General features: G+C 25.9%; 1 protein-coding gene across 2 annotated transcripts; it reads right to left on the bottom strand.

Moving 5' to 3' along the window:
• On the bottom strand, positions 1-24,986 carry LOC122500983 (transcription factor Sox-10-like). Of its 2 annotated transcripts, none has more exons than XM_043610172.1 (6): positions 24,836-24,986; positions 13,610-14,364; positions 8,578-8,724; positions 3,577-3,916; positions 2,354-2,637; positions 1-1,019 (listed from the first exon to the last, which is right to left on the bottom strand). In XM_043610172.1, exons 1-6 carry the CDS (start codon positions 24,983-24,985, stop codon positions 761-763), a joined length of 1,935 nt encoding a protein of 644 aa, XP_043466107.1. In that variant the 5' UTR covers position 24,986; the 3' UTR covers positions 1-760. The 2 variants fall into 2 exon arrangements, with proteins under 2 accessions (XP_043466107.1, XP_043466108.1); XM_043610173.1 differs by having other exon boundaries at positions 8,578-8,706.
• Positions 24,987-25,106: the final 120 nt, after the last annotated feature.

Here is a 25,106-nt window from a genome sequence, read left to right as displayed (position 1 = left end):
TTCAAAATATAAACCAAAAAAAATTTTACTTTTCATGAATTTTATGTTAAAAAATTTGTGTCATTCCTTTGAAAATGGGTGGACTGACAATTTCGGACGGTACTGTATATATATAGTTTATAATAATTGCGCACCAAAATGACACGCGCGGTACTTATATTTAATTATAATCACTGTAATTAACCATTAATTACATCGTATTTGGCTATCTCTTCAACTCCCACTCTTTGTCTTCATTATAAAATTGTTATCGTCAACATAGAACGTCTTCAATTATAAATCGTTCAAGTGCTCCGAATTTTTTTCATTTCGGAAACATTTTTTATTAAGCAGTGTTTTAAAAACAACTGTTAATTTTAAAAACGTCGTTATAAAATTTCCAAAAAATATTTTAATTTCTCCAAAACAAATTGAAGAAACACTAACTACTAAATATTTAATCAATTTTTAATCAATTCTTTTGTAAATAATCTCCGATCTTGAATTAAAAAAATCTTACTTTGTAATCGAATTATCGAAATTTGTTTCGAAAAATATTAATTTTCAATTATTCTCAACTTGAAAATAATGGAGAAACATTTTAGAATCGATTTGAAAAATAAATAATTATTTCGAAAAGAAGTAATTAAAAATTGATTTTTCAAGACGACACAACATTAATTAAATAGAGTAATTTTTGTAAAAATAGTAAAATAACATTCGACGTTTTTTCCGTCCGGGAGGAAAAAAAATGGTGGGGGGACTTTAGCTAATTTTTTTTTTAAAGGAAATTGGAATTAGGCCAATTTTCGATACTGGGCACAAAACGATGATACTGGGAATAAGGATTAGAAACATGTGGATGACCCACTTGAGTTGTTGTATGTGGATGATGTTGAGTTGGTACATACTGAACAGACGGTAGTGGTGGCTGAAGATCATGATATCTCATCTCCTGCGATTTGTCTTCCCAGTACACTTCAGAAACGGATGAATCTGGATAATAGCGCTTATTTGGTTTCTCCAAATCTTCCTCGAACCTTAAAAAAATAAGAAACAAACTTTCTCAATATGCATCGACTTATACTACATCAAAATAATCTAGTGAATAATAAATTAATAAATAAATAAAAATAATAATATAAAAAGAATAACAAATAAATAAAATTTAAATATTATTATACATTTATTGAATAATTTCCACAAAATTTTAATTTTATTTTTCCCTGATTTCCAGACAAAATTTTACTTTTTCCTTGACCCTAAAGAACACCAATAACTTCTTTCATAAGAATATTGTAACTATAAATTCAAATTTTCAAAGATTTCAATTTTAACCCTTTTCAAAATTCAATTATTTCTAAAAATTCACGCTATTTAATACTTATTTAATAGTCTCCCCCCTTTGGTTAAAAATTTAATATTATTAAAAATTATCAAAAATTCGAAAAACCGATTTTTTTAAAATTCAATATTTTTTCTTCTTATATTCAGCTTCAATATTTTTGTGCTCTTAAAAAATACTTTACTTATTTAATAATCTCAACCCTTTGGTAAAAAATTTAAATTTATTAAAAATTATCAAAAATCCAAAAACCCGACTTTCTTAAAATTCAATATTTTTTCTTCTCTTTTATGGCATTTAGCTTTATTATTTTTGTGCTCTTCAAAAACACTTTACTTATTTAATAATCTCAACCCTTTGGTAAAAAATTTAAATTTATTAAAAATTATCAAAAATTCAAAAACCCGACTTTTTTAAAATTCAACATTTTTTCTTCTCTTTTATGGCATTCAGCTTCAATATTTTTGTGCTCTTAAAAAATACTTTACTTATTTAATAATCTCAACCCTTTGGTAAAAAATTTAAATTTATTAAAAATTATCAAAAATTCAAAAACCCGACTTTTTTAAAATTCAACAATCAGAGTTCCTACCGAAATCCGAATTTAAAATTCCATACCAGGTCAAATTTTTAGGAAATTCCAATGGAATTTTAAATTTAATTTTTACGTCGTATAATATATATTACATTTTAAAATTTCTAATTGAATTTCTATTCAAGAGAAAATATGGAAAACTGGAAAAATTTATAAACTTTTAAAAATCCCATACCATTTCCATGATTTCCATGGTTTTCAGATTCTGTATAGGAACCCTGAATTAAGTTATTTAAAAAAAATTATTATCAGAAATCGAAAAAATTGAAGGGTTTGTATTAGATTTATTCCTATAAGTTCTAAAAATTTAATTTTTTCCAGTACTTTTAATTAAAAATCCCTGACTTGTGGCAACCATGCCCCCATTACTAAAATTTAAATAAAAAAATTCAATTAATCTAATAACAATTTGGAAATGAACCAAAATTTCTTACCTGTTGAGAGGCCATTGAGATGATGTGGTGGGTGGCATGGAATTGTACTGATGAAGATTTTGTACTGACGGAGAAAGATACTGATCCAATTCATTACTTTCGACCTCGCATTCTTGAAGATTGAAAGGAATACCCAGATTCCCTCCTCCTAGGGAACTCAAACTACTGAGTTGTCCATCTTCCACCGATAAATCAAGATATCTCAGATCACCTTGTGGTGAATCCGCGGATGGAGTTGAGACTTCTTGATGATAAAGAGCATTGTTTGGTTGATGCTGATGCCCCTAAGCGCAGAAATACAAAAATTAATATCAAAAACTAAACTTTACTGATTCAAGAAAATTAATATCAGTAAAGTTAAATTTATTACGCTCAATATAATTGAATAATTTAATCCACTGTCAATTAATAGTATGGAATAATTTGATCAACTGTCAATTAATAAAAAGAAATAATTTAATCTACTGTTAATTAATAACAAGAAATAATTTAATCCACTCTCAATTAATAACATGGAATAATTTAATCCACTGTCAATTAATATGAACTAATATAATTTCCATTCAATTAAATTTAATAATCTATATTATTAATCGCATTCCGGATGTCTGTTCGCAGTTTGAAGTTAATTGTTTTTGTTTGTATTTTTGATTTCAACATTTTTTGATAATTTTTCTTTAATATTTTTTAATTTTTAAATTAATGAAGTTCTAATTTATTGTTTCAAAGATTAAATAGTAACAGAAATTAATTGTGGAAAAAGTAAATTTTATTAGTGCAAAAAACGGTTAAGGTTATTTATTTTATACGAAAAATTGGATTTTATTAACTTTAATGCCTTGTTTTATATAGAATTAGAAAATTAATTTAGAAATTTCATATCTCTTTTGTTTTAATTAGTTAACATTTTTATAATTCAGATTAAGAGAATACTATTGCTATTTATAAAGAATTTTGTCCAAATTTTTGAAAATATTTGAATTCTTTCGTGAAATTTGAATTAAATTGAAAATACTTAAATTGTTTTGAAGAATTTCATGAAATTTTTGAAAATAATGAATAATAATAATTATTAGGTAATTAGTGGATTTTAAAAAATTTTGAATTTGAAATTATCAAAACATGTCGCGGAAAATATTTACTAGTTCTAAATAATTTATTTAAATCGTTAAAAAAACTTCCTAAATTATAAAAGAGTGAGGCAAAAAAAAAGAAAAACTTACTTGATTAATATAATGTTGACCCGGAGTTGTTGGAGGGGTCGGTGGTGACATTTGAGACAGTCCTTGAGAAGGAGTCGTGGGAGGAGACGAACTGACACAATTCTGAGGCGAATTCGGACACTTCACACTCCTGGCATTAATGTTTTCTTGTTTCATCGACTTTGCGACACTAAAAGTCACATTCGCTTGATTCCTTGTGGGAGAATTTTCCCGACCACCGGGCCCATTCTGTTTTCTCCGTCGGGGTTGATACTTGTAGTCCGGATGCTGACGCTTGTGAATCACACGCAATCGATCGGCTTCCTCGATGAAGGGCCTCTTGTCAATGTCCGTCAGGACTCTGAAAACAAAAAGAACCAACAATTGTTATTTTATTTATTAAATCAATGTTTTACTTTTCTTTATCTTTTACTTTTTTCCTTTACTTCACTTCTTACTTTTTTACTTCTTCACTTCCTTACTTTTTCACTTTTTTTTCCTTTTTTACTTTTTTCTCCTTTATTTTACAATCTGACAGATTCTAGATTTACTTCTGAATCTCTGATTTTTGTTTTTAAAAATTTGTATTTCTCACGAAAAATTTGAATTCTAAAAAAAGTCTTCTATTGAAATTTTTTTTTTTGTAGATAAACTGAAGGATTTTCGCATCTTATCGAAAGAAATGCTATTTGACACTGACATGGAACGAAAAAAAGAAGAACTTGAGATTTTTCGTCGAGGGGGAGAATATTTTGAGGGAAGTGTCATGCGAGAGAGTTTCAAGATTTAATGTGTGTCGTGTCATACGACAAAGAAAGCCCATCTGGTCAATGGACTTTGTCTGAGTTTTTTTTGTTTTTTTTTTTTTTTTTTTGCTCTCTTTCGTGGGCTTTGCGCGATAACAGTTGTCTTACTTTTTGCTCGCCAGATGCATCACAGGGTCAGCTAATTTAGATGTGCCACCCTATCAGCTTGGTTATTTGTATCATATCAGATGTTACACATTCTTTCGCTGAATAGTCTAGTTCACACGGTGAAACGACCTTTCTGTATACACACACTTTTTACAACTTTGGCAATGACACTCGTATTATACAATCTCAGCGCAGAATTATTTCCTGCCAATTTGTATTCCTTTTTTCAATTTAGAGAATTTTTTTTTTGTAACAAATTATCAAACAATTTTCTTCGAGGGAAAATTGATTTTTTCTAGTTTTGAAAATCTATACACACAGGTTAAGAAAAATTCACCTGACAAAGACAAGGGTCACATTGTAATTTTCTTTCTTTATCTCTATATCAGAAACGGGATTGCAGCTGCTAGCACGCGCCAAGAATGGACTAAGTTATCTAGCTTTTTTGATAAACAACCACATAGTATCTTTCGAGATATGATCATCTGTCCCATTTAAGGATGAAGTGAGATTTATTTTAGATGTACACCACACCTGGATTTTTTTTATCAAATTCATATACCTACTGATAGATAAGGTGAGCGAATTTTCGGACTGCTTTTTTTTGGTAAGAAAAAAAATTAAATATGAAAGATTTATTATTATTACAATCTACTTATTGATTTCGATAGATTGCAAAAGCGAATTATTCATCAAAAGTTAATACCTACAGTGGGGAGCGATGATCATTAGGAAAGATGACTGTATTATTTGTTTCACTAACAGTTACAGAACGAAATGCGATCTCTGCTTGTTCAGCATCGCGAAGCAAGTCAATAAAATCTTTCTTTTTTACAAGTTTTTTTATTTTTATTATTTTTTTTATTCAATGTGCGGGGTCAATAACTCAAGATGACCCAATGATTCATTTTTAGTTTCTTTTTTAAATTAATTTCCGTTTATTATTTTTTCAATCGACTAGAATTTTATTTTAATTTAAAAATTAAAAATTTTAAATTTAAATTAACATTTTAATTAATAATTAAACATGAAAATTAACATTTAAATTAATAATTAAAAATTAAAAATTAAAAACTAAAAATTAAAAATTAAAAATTAAAATTCTAATAAAAAATTACAAATATTTCAAATTATTTAAATTCAGGATTGAAAAAATTGTGCGAGTTGAAAATTAATTCAAAAATATCCGCAATCATAAATGAAATCATTCTCTAAAATATGGCTTGAGAGAAAAATCACTCCTCGTTCATTCACCTCCAAGAAAAAAAAATCTTTACGTCATTTTATTCAAATTTCGTTCGTGTTTACATCAGAGAGGTGTTAATTTGATTTCAAGCTATGTATTTGAAAAAGTGTTAAAGTTGCTGATTAAAAAAAACATTTACTTTCGCACAAAAATACAAATATATTCCAAAGTAGAAAAAAAAACAGGTAAACATTTTTTTAATTTAGAAAATTTATATTAATTTAGCAGAATACTTGTGATCTGAAATTTCAAACAATTCGCGAAATAAATCGACATTAAGTAACTTTACCGAAGATATTGTAGATCGCAGATCATTGTAAAGGAAAAAAAACCCTATTAGGCAATGTAGTACATGATTCGCGATTGTTCGACCGGTGGATCACGATCATTCGAATTATAAAACGATTCCCAGCAGGGGTTCATGTCGGTGGATTCTCTGATGACTATTTGGGGCAAATGAAGTCTCGTTAGTATCAGTCAGGAAACGGAACTATATTATCAATTTAATTACAAATTTATATAATTCTTTTCTCAAAAAAAATTGTTATGCAATTTGCAATGCAACTACAAATTATTAAAATTAGAAAATTAATTTTTGTACATGCATATAAAGTAATTTAATTATTGCATAGAATTCTATTTGACTTGTTGAAAAATACTGTATTATTTCAAAAAATTTCATTAAAATTGTATTGAACATAATTGAATTATTTTAAAGAATTTTATTAAAATTTTTGAAAATAATTGAATTCTTTTCAGCAATTTAACTAAAATTGTATTGAAAATACTTGAATCGTTTCTAAGAATTCTAATGACCTTTTTGAAAATAACTAAATTTTTTCGAGGAATTTAATTAAAATTAAATTGAAAAATATTTGAATTGTTTCTAAAAATTCTAATAAAATGTTTGAAAATAATTGAATTCTACAAATTTTTTTTTAATTGTAATAATAATTGAATTCTATTAAAAAAAAGTTATCTAAATTCATAATAATTTAATTATTTTTACAGAATTTTAACAAATTTTTTAAAAATAATTCAATGCTTTCAAGAAATTGAATAAAAATTAAAATAGAATAGAAAATACTTGAATTTTGTCAAAGAATTCTAACGAACTTTTTGAAAATAATTGAATTCTTTCAAGGAATTTAATTAAAATTGTTTTAAAAACAATTGAATTCTTATAAAGTATTTTATACAATTTTTTAAAAACACTTGAATTCAATCTAAGAATTTCAACAAAATTAGAAAAATAATCGATTTTTTTAACTTTTTCATTAAAATTTTCGAAAATAATTGAATTCTTCCAAGGAATTTAATTAAAATTGTATTAAAAATATTTGAATTCCTAAGACAAAATTCCAGTATTTTTGAAAATGAGTGAATTCTTACAATTTTTTTTATTTGTGACAATAATTGAATTCTTTTTAAATAATTTTCTCAAAAGTTTTTTAAATAATTGACTGTTTTCGAGAAATTTTAATAAAATTGTATTAAAAATAATTTAATTCCCGTGGAGAATTTAAATATTTATAAAAATAATTGAATTCTAAGAACGAATTTTATTATTTATGAAATAATTGAATTGCGCGAAGAAAATTTTTAAAAGTACTTGAATTCTCTCGAGAAAATCTATTGTATTTGTACTGAAAAGATTTAAATTCCAGCAAAATTCTTATTGTATCAAAATAATTGAATTTTTGAGAATAATTTTTTCAAAACTTTAGATAATAATCGATTTGTTTCGAAGAATTTGATTAAAATATTTGAAAATAATTGAATTCTTTGGTAGAATTTTATCAAAATTTGGGAAAAATAATTAAATTGTAATAAATGAAAATATTTGTTTCACTCGTAAAATTTGCTAATTATGAATAAAATATTTTGAATAAAATAATTTTGGATAAAATAATTATTTAAATTAGAAATATCTAATTATTTACTATCAATTAATAACAGTTAATCAATTGTAAACTACATTGTCAATTAATACACTAATTTCAATCACGAAACATTTAATGCAAAACATTTCACTAATTTTAATTTGACCCAATTTCCACGATTCTAAATTATATTCTCATTAAGTAAACAAATTAAATTCTCACTGATTTTTCGCCTTTGACCTACATTTTACAATATAAAAAATAATCTTGATTGTTTAACTGATTATTAATTAGTTCAATTTAAGAGTCATTTAGAGAATATGTGTCAAATTTATAATTATAGACAAAATCTATTGATATTGAAAAGAAAATAGTAATTTTGATCCAAGAACCGGGTAATAACGGACCAAAATATAAAAAAAAAGAGGAAAAATAAAAAAAAATGGGAAGTTTACATTCACAGAAATGAAGAGGCGGACACTTGGTATAAATTTACGATAATCATGATGATCTTCGTACTCATGGTTGGTTCTTAGTTTCATGGCGTATACACACATCTGTGAGAGAATCCACCTTATCTGATCGGTACTTGGTAACCCTGATTAAAGACACGTGGTCCCGTTTAATTATATCGAAACGATGTCTTCCTAAGGGAATACATATATATATAACGAGATTTGTTTTTTTCCCCTACTTTTTCATCTTTGCACAAACGCATACGATTTTACCGAATTAGCGCCGAAAAAAAAATTTCTTATCAACAAGAAACATCTCTTTCGCAGAAGCGCGGCCTCACGAAAAATTACCTTCTTTAAAAAAACTTTTTTCTTTTCTTCCTTTTCCCAAATTTCTCCTTTGGCAACAATTTTCTAAATTACCTTCTTTAAAAATCGGATTTATTTCTATCGCAAGAGCTTTTTTTCAAATTTATCAAATTTCCTTTGTAGAAGTGTTTCAAATTTTTCGAAAATTGACTCACCGCCAAAGTTTTCCAAGAGTTTTCGACAATTCCGCATTATGAAGTTGAGGATATTGATCAGCGAGTTTTCTCCTTGCAGCTTGCGCCCAAACCATAAAAGCGTTCATCGGCCTTTTTATGTGAGTCGCTCTTTTATCACCGGAACCCCTGCAATTGAAAAAAAATTATCTTCATTGGAAAAAGTATTTTTCTTAAAAAAAGTATTTTTCACAAAAAAAGTATTTTTCACAAACAAAAAAAAACAAAAATTGTCGCAAAATAAAAAAAAAATTAGTCGCACTAAAAATGTCATTTTAATTATTCTCAAAATTGGATAAGAATATTTTTAAATTATCCCCAAGAAAAAGAGAAAGTATTTCCAAGAAAATGAACTGAAGCTAAAAGTCAAAATTATCACCTCGTGGAAATTTTTACCTCTTGTCGAGACTTTTAAAAGTCTCAATTAGAGAAACATATAAATGTATATATGTAAAACCAGGAAGAAAAATGGGCGAAAAGGGTTGAAAAAAAAGGAGGGTTCTCGTCAATTCTCAAGAGAGACAACCACGGTGACTGGCAAAAAATAATACGTTCTCTTAAAAGTCGAGATGTATCCGTTTCAAAGTTGTGGTGGCTGCTACCCTCCCAGCCGTAGCAAAAGCCCGCACGGTCTTAAAATAAACACTATACATTTTACATTTGATGGACAAACGGACATATTCCTTTCTTTTCTAGCTGATGACTTCATAAAACTTTTGCTTCTAAGATACAAAAATTGACGTCTAACCTTTTTTTTCTCCCGCATCAAGAGTTCTTCAAAAATTATTCAATCTCTTTCTCTATAAACCATAAATTAATTTCTAGTCACAATTTTTTTTCCCAAGCGATCCACAAGTTCAAATGAACCAAATATTTTTAATTGAAACTATTTGAATAAATTACTATTTCATTACAATAAAAATTGCAGCCATTAATTTTACATTTAGAAACTTTATAATTAATTTTTTTTTAAAATCCCCTTTTGACTCAAAATGATTGCAATTAAAATTTAATTTCATTCATTTGAACATTCAGAACTTTAGGATCATTTTTCTAATTCTACATGGAAAATAAGCAATAATTTCCCAATAAGAAGAGAAGATAAAAATTCATTAACATCTATGTGGAATTTTTTTTCCAATTTAGTTTTGTAGCCCAGTTTAAAAACTAAAACAATGAAACGAAAAATCAAGTTCAATATTTATTTTCGTTTATCATTCAATAATGAAGTGAAGCAGTCAATTGTCTAGTACTATAGTTTACATAAGGATAAAAATGATTTTATTTGCATATTTGAAAATTGAACAATTCCCATGAAATTTAAGTTGTACGAGAATAAAATTCATTGACTTTTATCGTATCGGTTTTTTTTTTACAATTTAAACATTGGTTTGTACCCTTTTCACATACAAGCCCTTTGATAACCCTCTATTTAAGTGAGGGGTATAAGTGGCACTGATAAGAAATGCCGGATAGTGTGCGATGGCCTGTGAGATTTTCACTGAACCTCGTTTCCCGTCGGTGTTAATTTAGGTGTCTAAACTGTCATTCTTCAAATAATAATAATTTGTCGATTAATCTTTAAATCAACACGAAAATATCCTGATAATTTTCTTTTTTTAATCTCTATGTATGCTACTTTATGCTAGTAAATAAATAATTCACCAATATTCAGATAAGAATTAATGAATAGAAAATAAATATTGCAAACAATAAAAAAATAAATAAATAATATAAAAATAACAAAAAAAGTAGGAAACAAATTAGTGAACAAAAACAATTGTTTTTGTTCACTAATTTGTTTCCTACTTTTTTTGTTATTGCTTTCATATAGAATTTTATTGAAATTTTTTAAAATAATTAAATTTTTTCGAGAAATTTAATTAAAATTGTATATTATTTAAAATAATTGAATCTGAAATAATTCAATTATTATTTTTGGCAAAACTTGAATAGTTTCGGAGAATTTAATTAAAATTTTTGAAAAACAGTGAATAATTCGAAGAATTTTATTAAAATTTTTGAAAATAATTAAATTCTTTCGGGTAATATTTCATGATTAAAATATCATTAAAAATATATAATTAAATTCTTATAAAAAATTTTATTGAAATTTTTAAAGTAATTGATATCTTTCAAAAAATTTTATTGAAATTGTATCGAACATAATTAAATATCTCTGAAGAAATTTTATATGAAAATAATTATATTCTCTCGATAATTCAATTATTTTTATAAATAATAAAATTCATTGGAAGAATAATTCTTCCACTGAATTTTGTTATTTATGAAAATAATTGAATTCTTGAAAAGTATTTCGGTAAAATTTTTAAAAAGTATTGAATTCATCAAGAAATTTTTTTTTTATTTTTGAAAAAAAACTCAATTTCTTTGAAAGAATTTTAATAAAATTTTTACAAATAATCGAATTTCTGGAAGAATATATTTATTTGTCAAATTAATTAAATTCATCTAAAGAATTTTATCAAAATTTCTGAAAGTAATTGAATTGTTTCGGAGAATTTTATTAAAATTTTTAAAAATAATTGAATTCCTGGAAGAATATTTTTATTTGTCAAATTAATTGAATCCTTTTAAAGAATTTTATCAAAATTTCTGAGAATAATTGAATTGCTTCGTAGAATTTTATTAAAATTTTTAAAAATAACTCTTTCGAAAAATATTTAATTAAAATTGTATTGAATTTTTAAGAAATTTTATTGAAATGTTATTAAAAATAACTGAATTCGAGCAAAGAAATTTATTAAAGTTTTTAAAAATAATTATTCTTTTGAAGAATTTAATTAAAATTGTATTGAAAACAATAAAATTCTCTGTAGGAATTTAATTAAATTGTATTAAAAATAATTGAAATCTCATAAAAATGGTTAACAAAATTTTGCAAATAATATTGAATTATTTTGAAGAATTTTATTAAGATTTTCGATAATAATTGAATTCAGGAATTCAATTAAACTTGTATTTATAATAATATTTAATTTGTTTTGAAGAATTTTATTAAAATTTTTGAAAATAATTTAGTTCTCTTCAATAATTTTATTATAATTATATTGAAAATAAGTGAAACATTTCCAAGAATTTCATTAAAATTTTTGATAATAAAAAATTAATTAGTTAATTAGTTTATAATTGTTTTTAAATTTTGAATCCGAAAGTATTCATAAATTGAAGTTGATATTTGAGACTAAAAAATTTTGTAATTTACATAATAAAAATAAATCGAATACCGTGTTTCGCACGTTGGCGTATAATATTTGCTAGTAATAAATTAATGCACAAATAAAATATAAACAATATCAAATAAATATTGTAAATAGAAAAAAAGTAAAAATATTACAAATTGTTTCGTTTTTCGCTATTGCAAAATAAAGAATATTAATAAATAAATCAGATTTTTTTCTTCTAAACGTTTTGGTTTTCCCATTTATTAAAATGGTTTTTAATCGTTATTAACGTTTTAAACGTTTTGTGTGTCGACACATATTGGTCAAACTAAGGCAATTAGATAGAAATACCAGATCACAGCTCGGCCATTTTAAAGTGAGTAATATATGGTTATTGCATCATTAAAAGCGAGTGTCCCGATTTATCAAATCATCAATATCGATGGCGCAATTGATTGCAATTTCAAATCCCGCACAAAAAAGAAATGAAAAGAAACAGCGCAATTCATTTTTCGCAATTTCTTTTTTCAATTTTTACCCGCAAATAATACTTTTTAGGGGAAAATAAATCCTTTTTTTCCCACGGCATTTGCCACGCCTTGAAGCAACCACCCTTCATAAAAATAAGACTTTGCAAGCGATCGGGTATTAATTAGCTAATTTGCGTTAATTGGTAACCAAGGACATTTTTTCCGCAGGTCTTTCCCAGGCTGGGGAAACGAGTGCGTCATAATTGAGTTAGCGTTACGAATTTTTTTCTTGTTTTTTTTTTTTTTTTTGTTAAGCTACTACTATGCATTTCGTCTCATCTCCCTTGTCTCCAAGAAGGATTTTTTTTTCTTTCTTTCTTTGCCCCACCAACCTAAACATTTCCACGTGCAACTTTACAGGACTGTACCTTTTGAAAAAAAATCTTATTCTTTAACGTTTGCATTTAACGTTTCGCTAATTTACCGTAACGAATATATTTACGCAACGACTGTCATTTTTGCATTCGCTTTTCTTTTCCTTTTCAACTCAATTTCCGAGTTATTTATTGATATCGAGGAAAAAAGATAAATTTTTGGAAAAACGAAACAATTTTCGAAGAAGAAATTTTTTCTATTTCCTATTTATGCTCACAATAATTAATAATAATAATTTTTGATAATTATTAATAATAATAATAACAAATAATTATTATAGTAATAATAAAAATAGTACCTAAATAATAATAAAATATTGAAATTAATTCTTGTCATTGAATAATTTAAGCATCAAGAGAATTCGAAAAATTTTAATATTTCGTGAAACACTTTTTTTATAGTATTAAAAAGGAAGAAAAATACGATTTTTCCAAATCGGTTATAGTTCTTATTAAACGATAATAGTTGTAATTGATCACTAAATGAGGTTAATTATTTTTTAATGTCTTTATAATTACAAGATATCAAACAAACAGATATCTTTAAGGTGTCCTATTTTTTTATTGTAATTAAATAGGAATATAGCGATATCGACTTTGTCTGGGGGCTAAAATTAAAAACTCTATTTTTATATACTTTTTCACAAACGTTATTTTTCGTTTTCCACTTTTAAAAAAGAGGTTTATAAAATATTATTATTATTACTACTATTATTACTATTATCATTATTATCAACACTTTTTTTTAATTTGTTTATTCACAATTTGAAAATTGTTGTTTTATTCTTCAAAACAGAAATGAAGAACAAACAAAATTGGAATAAAATTCCTCTTTTTCGTGATTTCAAACCGGAAACGACTCTATGATTCTTGCGATAATATTAATTTGCAAGAAAAAAAAAGAATAAGAAAGACAATAATTTACTTGGTAGCAGTTGGCACGAGGTTCCAATCGTAACCCTTGAGAACTTTGGCGACGGCGGCGCTGATTCCTTCACCATTTGGTCCAATTGGTGAATTATTATTTTTACTGCTCGAATTATTGTTCTTCACAATATTAATGCCCGTTGAGATAATATTACACGAAGATTCGCCCTCAATATTTTTTCTCTTCGCCGTTGCATAACGATAGGCAACTTCAATTTCGCTTGAATCAATTAACGATGCATCGCCATTCCTTTTATTTGAAGAATTTGAAAATGTTTCTGAATCCAATGAGAGAATAGCAGCAGATTCCTCAATGATTTCGTTCATTTTTTTCTTCAACGCCGGACATCGGAATGCAGCTTCCGTTCCATTATTTAAAGATGAATTATTTCCATCGGACAATATGTCATTCATTTTTCTCTTCACACAAGAATAAGCATCTTCGGCACCCGATGGAATCTCATCTGAAATGTCATTGTGTTTTCTCTTGACGCACGTGGCAAAAGAAGCATCACCACCATCCACGTGGTTCATGTCATACGATTCTTCCTCATCGGTTGAATTCCTTTTCAAATTACTGTGATGATGATGATGATGATAAGAAATCTCTCCCTTATTTAATAAATTATCAATTTGATTTCCTCTTCGTTTTGTCATTGGACGACGAAATCCAGTATCACTATCCTCCATCATATCGTTCAATCGTCTTCTCGCTGATGTACACGAATAAGAATATTTTCCACCCGTTGAAACCTGATTTGACAAATTGGAATTATCAGTCATAATTTCGTTCATGTTTCATGTAAAGTCAATTAATTTTATTGTTTAGTATTGAAATTTTATGCACAGTGAGAGAGAGAGATTAGAATATATTCTTCCTGGAAACTGGAATAGGTCATGGAGTGTACGCAATCTTGAACAATTTATAAAAAAAGCGCACAAATCAAACCAGCTGGGATGCTGATGATCTTTACTCTTTGGCTTCTCACACGTAAACTGTCAGGTTTAATTAATTTGACTGATTAAGACAAAACACTTGTAATTGTGGCTGACGCAAAAACACAGAAATAAACAGCGAATATCTTATCTGCATTATTGTTGTTATTATTATCGTCAGAAATGTTTAGGAAACAATTGTTAAAACACTCTATATATTCTCCATCAAAACTGTTCCATTTTTCTCTCGTCAAATTTCTCCTATTTTCCGAATTTTTATTTCACTTTCACGAATATCACAATTTCACCTCATAAACAATTTTTTCAGAAAATAACTTTTTCTATACTATAAAAAAAAGCCTATATAGACTTTTTACAGAAGAATTCAAAACGAGACAAGTAGAGAATTTGAAATATAATTTTCGAGTATAGTTTATGAATTGTAGAAAAATTTAGAATCAAATTATAACGAAGAATAAAACTAAAGAGGGATTAGAATTAGAAGAGAAAATAAAAAAGAATCTCGTGACGCGACACACGACAATATTGTGTGTGTTGTATACGGAAGTCAATGCGAGAAACGTCAAAATGTGAAACTGGTACCGATGAGTTTCTGGTGTGCGACACGTTTAGCGCAGAAGTGAGGTGGTTGCATTGCCTCAGGGCAGTTTCCACCACGCGACTATCCATTTGAAGGCGGAGCGAACGCCTGCTGTTAACACTTGTTGCTTCCAGGACCATATAGAAATGAGTGCGATGGAGAAGCATCGAGAACGAGAAAACATTATAAAAAATCGTTTAAAAGAAGGAGATAAATGCGATAGAGAAATTCTTCAAAGGGGATGCTGGAGTTCATAAAAAAAATTATAAACTGCTATTTTCAAAAAAAAATTCCTTCACTTTCGCTTACGGAGTTGTGGCTAATTAACAATCCTATTTAAATGTTAAGATACATTATTAAGAAGAATATTTTTTTATTTTTTTTGTTAGGAAGAATATTTAATTTAAACAACGAATTCAAATTTTAAGAAGAATATTTCGAATTACAGAATTTCAATCGAGAGAAATACTTCAATTTCGAAAACAGAATATTCATTATCATTATTCAAAAGAATATTTTGTTTTCGTAGAGAATTTCTTAATTTTAAATCGAAAATACAGTTTTAAATGGAATATTCAATTTTAAATCAAAAATACAATTTTGAAAGGAATATTTTAAATCGAACATTCAATTTTTACTGGAATATTCAATTTTAAATCAAATATTCAATTTTAAACCAAAATATTCCATTTTAAATGGAATATTCAATTTTAAATAAAATATTCAATTTTTAATGGTATACTATTGAATTTTAAATCAAAAATACATTTTTAAATTGAATATTAAATTTTAAATTAAAAATACAATTCTGAGTGGAATATTTTAAGTCGAATATTACATTTCGAATGGAGTATTCAATTTTAAATCAAAAATACAATTTTGATAGGAATATTATAAATCGAACATTTAATTTTTACTAGAATATTCAATTTTAAATCAAATATTGAATTTTAAATGGAATATTTAATTTTAAATCAAATATTAAATTTTGAATTTAAATATTAAATATATTAAATCAAAAATACAATTTTGATAGGAATATTTTAAATCGAACATTTAATTTTTACTAGAATATTCAATTTTAAATCAAATATTTGATTTTAAATGGAATATTCAATTTTAAATCAAATATTAAATTTTAAATTTAAATATTAAATATATTAAATCAAAAATACAATTTTGATAGGAATATTTTAAATCGAACATTTAATTTTTACTAGAATATTCAATTTTAAATCAAATATTTGATTTTAAATGGAATATTCAATTTTAAATCAAATATTAAATTTTGAATTGTATATTAAATTTTAAATCGAAAATACAATTTGGAATAGAATATTCAATTTTAAATCAAAAATGCAATTCTGAATGGGATATTTTAAATCAAATATTAAATTTCGAATGGAATATTTAATTTTCAATCTAATATTAAATTTTAAGTGGAATATTCAACTTCAAATCGAATATTAAATTTTGAATGAAATATTAAAATTTAAATCGATTTTTAATTGTAAACAAAATATTCAATTTTTATAAATAATATTTGCATTTTTCAAGCAGACGTTTCAGTTTCAAATAGAATATTCCAATTTTCCAGAAGAATATTCCAAATTACAATTCATTTCTTTGACCCAAATTTCAATTTAAAAAAAACTACTCCCTTTTTTACAGAAATAGTTAAATTCAAAAAAGATAATTTCATATTTAAGAAAAATAACTCCGTTCTAAATATTAAACTTTTAATTAAGTTGAATCGATATTCGGAATATTTCTTTTTATCAACAAACCTTGAATTAAATTCACAAAAATTTTTCTAAAAAATTCGAATTTTAAAAAAATAGGAATATTTTTCAATTAATGATTTTATGAACTAAATAATATAACACAATTTTTACGACTCCAGCAAATTCTTCGAAACGAAACATAAAAAGCGACAAGTTATGTAACTTGTCCCTTTTTATGGAACTAAATTACCCAAAAAAAAAATTGTTTCTTCGTACCTAATAAAAAAAAACTACTACACATTTTCGTTATCAGTATTTTTTTTCGAAAATTTTTGTCTCACTTGCACACGCAGTACTTAGGATATAATTTATTTTGGTCATGTCTCTCATCAGCTGAAGAGAGTTTCCATAGCAACGATACACTTATGAGAGGTGGAGAACCAATCCGACAATTTCTTGCTCCTCCCATCGTTTATCTTTCTCTCTCTCTCTCTCCCTCGAACATTGAATTTTATATTTAATCCCGTTTCCCTTTATAACCCTTTGCTCCCACCTACACTTCATCTGTTATTGGTCGACTCGTGGCCAATAATTATGACGTCATGTGCACCTAGTGTGTGTACTCTTTTTTTTTTACTTGAGTTGCTTAGAAAAGTTTATTTTTCAGACACTTCTATAATCTTCTGCTTCCTGAGTCTAGAGAGATGTTTTTATTTTAATATTTGCTTCTTTGCAATTTTGCATATTTTCTACGACAGAAAAATATTAAAAACATGTTTAATTTATAATATTTTAATTATTATTCTCAAATATAATTTTACACAATATTAACCCCGGTTTTTTTTTGTTAAGAAATTGTTTCATTATTGTTTAATATTGTACTTGATTCATAAGTGCATTAAAAAAGAAAGCGGAGAATTTAAAGTTTTATCTTTTTTGATCGGTCATCGATCTCATATTCACGATGATCATCAACAACTGTTATGACACATACATGAGTTAAAGGTAAATTCCGAAAGCATTTGTTGCACAACACCATAACTCGATCGAAATAGTAATAAAAATTAATTAAAATCTAGATATCGAGATACGGATTAACAAAATTTTGGGTTTTTTTTAAATAACGTTAATAAATACAGTTAAAAATAAATATCTCATTTGGGATACGTATTTAATTTAATGAGTCTTAAATACTAACTCTATATGAAACTGATCCACAAAAAAAACTCATAAAGCTCAAAAATATTAATATAAAACTATTTATAACTATTTCAGGCTTTACACTTGATAATTATGTTTAAAAAAGCAGCAAGAAGTAGATTTAAGATTGAAAAGAAGTAGAAAAAAATTAGCTACCGAAATATTAAATTTGACTATTAAATAAATTCGTTTTAGTCGATTCACAAGATTATGTTTTTCTCAGACTTTTTTCTGATTTCGTAAAAAATATAAACTGTTTTTCTTATCCGCTTAAATTCAATTCTAAATTTTTCTAAAATTCAATTATTTTCCAAATTTTTAGTTTGAATTCTTTAACAATGCGATTCTATTTTAAAATAAATGTTAAAAGGCAAAAAATAAAATTCTTTAAAATGTAAAATTTATTTCAAGACAAAATTTCCAATTTTTTCAATTCTTTAAAATTATTTTCGGGAATTCAACTATCATCAAAAACTTTTAAGCACATTCAAATACCTATTTTTTTTCGGAATTTCTAAATTAAATTATTCAAAACGATTCACGATAACCCTTCTAATATTCAAATTTTTTCTAAAACTTTAAGTTAAATTTATATTTAAATCAATTCTTATTAGCAAATTCTTTGAGAATTCAATTATTAAAATACAAGAATAAATAATTTATAGAACAATTGAAGATTTCTGAAATTGAATTCTCATAGAGAATTCTAATTAAATTTTTAAAAAATTATATTGAAAATAATTAAATTCATATAGAAAAATTATATTAAAATTAATAAAAATAAATGATTTCTTTTCTAAAATTCTGTCAAAATTTGTCTAAATAATTCAAATGTTTCGAGAAACTTTAATAAAATAGTATAGCTATTGAAAATAGTTTATTGTCCGCAAAGTTTTCTATTATTTGTGAAAATAATTGAATTTCAGAGAAAAATTTTATTAAAAATTTTTAAAATAAATTCTTTTGAAGAATTTTATTAAAATTTTTAAAAATAATCGGATTATTTAAAAAAATTTTATTAAAATTGTATAAGAAATAAATGAATTCTTCCAATAAATTTTACTATTTTTGGAAAAATAATTAAATTTATTCGAGGAATAATTTGTTCAAAATAATTGAATTTTTGCGAAGAATTTTATTAAAAATGTTTTTAAATAAATTTTAATAAAATAGTAGACATTGCAAATAATTGAATAATTAATTACAGAATTTATGATTCTTCAGAATAAAATGAAGCTTTTAGTGGCACAAATCTAAGAAAAGTATCCAAATAATATAGCAATCGTAGAAAAAGTAAAAAATAGTGATGAGTGCGAAGCCTGCTATTTATAATATAAAAATATTAATAATTTTGAACTAAAGGAAGATCGGATGATTATCTAAAATTTTGATTACCTTCTAGAACAAAAGTGCGATAATTATAGAAGAAAACAAAACAAAGCAAAAATTTTTTTTCCTTATAATTATCTTCATTGAAAATTAGCAAGAAAAAAAGTATTCTTATATCGCAAATGAAACAAAAAAGAAAAAAGCTCGAATGAAAAAAAGAAAGGGAAAATTTTGAAAAATCGAGGAATGATAGCCTAAACTAATATTAAACTGCAATGACGATTGAAATGTGCAAATAAAATAAATTGTTGGAATTACATATGGATGAGAAAGGGGTTTTTCATCCACTTGGTATCACTAGCTTCAACGCGTTTCGACGTCTGTGGCCGAGTGACGATGCAGAATGTTCCAAAGCTTGTGGACTCCCTTGGGGGTCCCAGTCGAAGGGGCCCACCTCCTGGGGGGACCTTACATGTGTCGAATACCCCTGCACCCGACCCCGCAATGGCCTGACGTCCTATTCTAAACCTTTCAAGTATCCGACAGTACTTCGACCTCAAGAATTACCGGAATCATTATTTTATTGACTCTCTCCCCATCATCCTCTATATCATCCAGACGCAGATCAAAATTCTTATACGTTCAATCTTTCGAAAGTGCCCTCCAGACATTCAAATAGGTCACATATAACTTTCTTTTTATTCCTTGAAATTCTCACACTATATTTTTTTCTTTTCCAACAAGGGATAAACGAACTTTTTCATACATTTTCCAGTTTTCAGAAAATTTTTTGATCTTTATAAATATGATTGTTAAGAAGAATAGTCTACTTCTATTTTCAAAGAGTCTTTATTAAAAGTACCGTTTATTTTAAAAATGTTATACTTTCTTCTGCAAAAAATAATTTTAAATGAAATTCCTTCAAGAGAATTAACTAATTGCAATTTTCCAGAGTTTGTAATTGGAAATTGACTATATATTATTACTATAAATATTAAAAGTAATCGATAATGAATTTTAAGAGACAAGAAAGTTATGGATGAGTTAGCAAAAAAGGAAAAGAATGTTCTTGTTATACCTGAAAGTAATAAGATTCTCAAAGGGTTAAAAATAGAAGAATGTCGATCAAAATAATTCAAGTCAAATTTAGAAAAATTTATATTAGCAAGTCTCAGCATTTTCAGAGTTGACACAAACATTTAATTTTGTTTTTCCCTGATTTCCAGACAAAATTTTGTCTTTTTTTCTGAACCTAAAGAATATTCCTGATTCACTCTAAAAATGGTTAGATACTCAAAAAAATGTTCTAATAGTTATTGAAAAAATTATTTTAGAAATTTCAAATTCATTTGTTTACTATTCAATTTAACGAAATTTCGATTATTAGGAAAATCTTCAATTAAATATAAATTTTTTAAAAAATTCAATTAAACTTTTTCAAAAAAATTAATTCTACAGAATTGTTAGTTAAAAGTATGAAAAATTTAAAATTTAAAAGATTTTGATTTGAAAGCATTTAAAAAATACAATTATTTCTAAAAATCCGTATTATAATCCATTAAATATTCAATTATTTTCTAAAATTTAAACTAAGAAGAAATTTTTTATTTTATGAAGATAATTGAACTTCTGGGAAGAACTTTATTTCAATTTTCGAAAATAATTGAAATTTGGCAAAGTATTTTATTATTTATAAAGATAGTTGAACTTTTGGGAAGAATTTTATTTTGGAATTTTGGAAAATAATTGAATTCCTGATGAGGATTTTGTTATTTACGAAACTAATGGACTTTTGGGAAGAAATTTATTTAAATTTTGGAAAATAATTGAATTATTGCGGATAATTTTTTATTTATGAAAATAATTAAAATTTGGCAAAGTATTTTATTATTTATAAAGATAATTGAATTTTCGGAAGAATTTTTTAAAACTTTGGAAAATAAATCGAAGAGCTGACTGACCTTTTTTGAAAATCGGAAAAAATACAAAAAGTCGTTCTACTCGAGACCTGAATGAAAGAAATTTTAACAAAAGTATTCAATCATAATTGGAAAAACTCTACGAATTTCAGTTTGATTTTAGGAAGAAAATTAAAAAAATAAATGCAAACCTAATATAGAGCAAGACAACCTTAAAACAAAAATGCACATGTTGGCACCACGTGCGCCTCGGGATGTTTACCTCAACAAGAACGAAATTCCGCCTTGAAATCAATATTATTGTTCGCCGTCGGCTAAATTTGAATTTGCTGCTGCACCTATGGAAAGATAATGGAATTACTGCTAAAGCATTGAGAAACGTGAAAACAGAAATCAGTCAAAGTGATTTGCAATCGAATTCCTCACATTGTATACTTGCGCCTCATATATATAGAGAGAGAAAAGGGATCTAGTAATTATTTTGATTGATTAATCCATCAATCAACCGCAAGTATTTTAAATACACGAAACAATTCGATGTTTAGTATACGTGAATATTGTAATTAATTAAATAGTGAAACAGATCGTCATTGAAAAAAGTGACAATGTAAGTGTGATTCGGAATTTCTATATATATTTGATGAACTTTGCGAACTAAGACAGAATTTGTTCACGCGTGCTCCTAATTATACATACAACAAATTTAATGAATGAGTGAGCTAGCAAAGACAGTGCACCATACATATACCACGGTCAATGCCGTGTGGCGGCTTTTGTGGAGGATCAAAGAACCCCCTCACTCATATACGCAAGATTTCATTTCGTATTTACTAGAACTTTTGTTAAACCTAAGGGCATACTCATTCCAGGCATTATCAATTATTTTTAAAAGAACATATTCCAAACCCTCAAATAATAAAAATTACCATTAGTTTTGAGAATGTCTTTTAAAAACACATTGTTCAGTGGTGATTTACTTATTTTTGTCCTTTTAAGAATTTTTTTTTTATAATTAAATTAGAATTATTTTATATTAATCTATTTAAATTAATAATATCTCGTTTAGATATTATTATCAGGATTGCCAAAAAAATTTGATTTTTTTCCCTGACTCTAAAGAATATTCTGCGATTCACTCTATAAAAATTATTCTAGAATTACTCTGCTTTCTTGGGACAAAAATATGGTAACTGACATATTTAACAATAAATTAATATCTAATGATAGAAACAAACGATAATAAAAATCTTCTAAGTTCTGTTCTATTAAAAAATTTTTTTATTCACAAAAAATTTAATTTTTGTATAAATTTTTAGAAATTTCCCTGACTTTCAATGAAATTCTCTGACATTTCCTGACTTCCCTGACCGTTAAACACCCTGTTAATAGTCTCCACCCTTTGGTAAAAAATCTAAAATTATTAAAAATTATCAAAAATTCGAAAAACCGAATTTCTTAAAATTCAACATTTTTTCTTCTCTTTTATGGCATTTAGCTTTATTATTTTTGTGCTCTTCAAAAACACTTTACTTATTTAATAATCTTCACCCTTTGGTAAAAAATTTAAAATTATCAAAATTTATCAAAAATTCAAAAAACCGAATTTCTTAAAATTCAACATTTTTTCTTCTCTTTTATGGCATTTAGCTTTATTATTTTTGTGCTCTTCAAAAACACTTTACTTATTTAAAAGTCTCCACCTTTTGGTAAAAAATCTAAAATTATCAAAATTTTTCAAAAATTCGAAAAACCGAATTTCTTAAAATTCAACATTTTTTCTTCTCTTTTATGGCATTTAGCTTCATTATTTTTGTGCTCTTCAAAAACACTTTACTTAATTAAAAGTCTCCACCTTTTGGTAAAAAATCTAAAATTATCAAAATTTTTCAAAAATTCGAAAAACCGAATTTCTTATAATTCAACATTTTTTCTTCTCTTTTATGGCATTTACCTTCATTATTTTTGTGCTCTTCAAAAACACTTTACTTACTTACTACCAAAAAATCTAAAATTTTCTTATCAATTCTAAAAACTTAATATTTTTACAGTACTTTAGATAATATTCCCTGATTTTTCCCTGATCTGTGCGGCAACTCTGATTATATCTATACACCCAGAAAAAAAGTTTTGTTAATTTAAAGAAATAAGTTTTTTAGATTCGTTTTGTTTCAATCAAAATAAATTTTTCTTTAAAACAAAAGAATATTTTTGATTCAAACAAAATTTCTTTGATTTAAAAAAACTTTTCCTTGATTCAAACAAATTTTCGTTGAATCTAAAAAAATTATTCTTTAAATCAAAGAAATTTTTAACTGATTTATATCGATGAAAAAATTTCTTTTAAAGAATTAATTCTTTAATTTAAAAAGGAAAATTTTTTTTAAACAATTAAATTGTTTTTAAATCAAATAAATTGTTTTTAATCAAATAAATTTTCCCTGATCAAATATATTCTCTTTGAATCAACGAAAAAACAAATTAAAGCAAAGATTTTTTTAAATCAATAAAATCTTTTTTCTAAGTCTAAATAATATAATTATATAATTCAAAATACTTCCATTTCTAAGAAAATATATCTAATTTTTCTTTTTCCACGCATTGAATTCTAAAGGAATTAAAAATTTTTTGCAACAAAATTGACTGCAGCATCTGTCAGAATTTATGCGTTCTCGCGAAATTAGGCTGCGACCAAGAGACTAGTTTAATGCGCTTGTCGGTAAGAAATGAAATATACGATTCTCAGGTCTAGTCCGGATTTAATTTAGACGTGGGTGTAGCTGCTTCTGTCCAATGTCTATATATCATAGACTTATGCTCATTTAATAAACGTAACACAAATAATTGAAGCAAACATTCGTTTAGGAATTTTAAATGTATCTTCAATTTTCCCCAATTTAATTATATTAAAAGAAATTAATTTCAATAATTCGTCTAATTCTTACTCTTCGTTACATTCGTCAGTTAAACAATTCAACCGAATGTTTTCTTATAAATATATTTTAAACAATTCATTTAATAAATTACATTTATGTTTATTAAATTATCAATTAACAATATTTATTCAATTAGTAATTTGCTATTACCAAATAAAATAATTATTTATCAACGTATTTATTAATTTTCAAATAATTATTAGGTGATTGTCAATATATTTAGTATATTTTCAAATAGTTTAAAAGAAAAATTTTAATTGAAGAAAATCGTATATAGAACTGTATTCTAAAAAAAAACGTAAAAAAACGTAAAAAATCGAATCCAAAAATAGAAAGACGATAAATTGAAAACAAATTTGCGAGGAAATTTCCAATTTTTATGAATCCCATAATCATGAAAAAGAATTAATTCGAGAATGAAAATTCATTGGTCCTTTTTTTGATAATCATGTTTGTTAACTTTTTTTTCCAATCTCTAGATCTAATACTTCTTCATCTTCTTTTCTTACTGTCTTAATATTAAAAAGCGACTTAGAGAGTCTTGGAAGGACCACCATTAAAGTCTCTAACTGTGCAACATACCTTGATGGACCTGGGGAGCTGGCTTAAGGTAGAGGACAGCGGCAGAATCCGAACAAGTATAACCCCCACCATCGAGAGGTGGTCCACGGAACCGCCTCCCTGATCTTCCATCTCTTTGCTTCCACTGTGTTGGTCCACGTTTGTGTACATTTGTCTTTTTTCCCGTTCACGTGTATTGGTGCCTGGTGTGTCCCGGTGTGTCTCTCAGTGCGCCACTAGAACCTCCCTGATTCTTCGTGTCATCCGGTTCTTCCTAATCCCAATATCATCT

Source organism: Leptopilina heterotoma, unplaced genomic scaffold (genome assembly GCF_015476425.1).
Source record: "Leptopilina heterotoma isolate Lh14 unplaced genomic scaffold, ASM1547642v1 Lhet_197, whole genome shotgun sequence".
Classification (NCBI taxonomy): Eukaryota; Metazoa; Arthropoda; class Insecta; order Hymenoptera; family Figitidae; genus Leptopilina; species Leptopilina heterotoma.
Note: the sequence above shows the minus strand (reverse complement) of the source record. Positions and strands in the feature narration are given on the sequence as shown.

What these genes read in the sequence shown, in the direction of transcription:
- LOC122500983 (XM_043610172.1), bottom strand. Translation starts at nt 24,985, where the DNA reads ATGTACACAAACGTGGACCAACACAGTGGAAGCAAAGAGATGGAAGAT. An exon ending in AGCTCCCCAGGTCCATCAAG is followed by an intron (nt 14,365 to 24,835) that starts GTATGTTGCACA and finishes TTGTCAAATCAG; the next exon opens with GTTTCAACGGGTGGAAAATA. An exon ending in CTCGTGCCAACTGCTACCAA is followed by an intron (nt 8,725 to 13,609) that starts GTAAATTATTGT and finishes TTTCAATTGCAG; the next exon opens with GGGTTCCGGTGATAAAAGAG.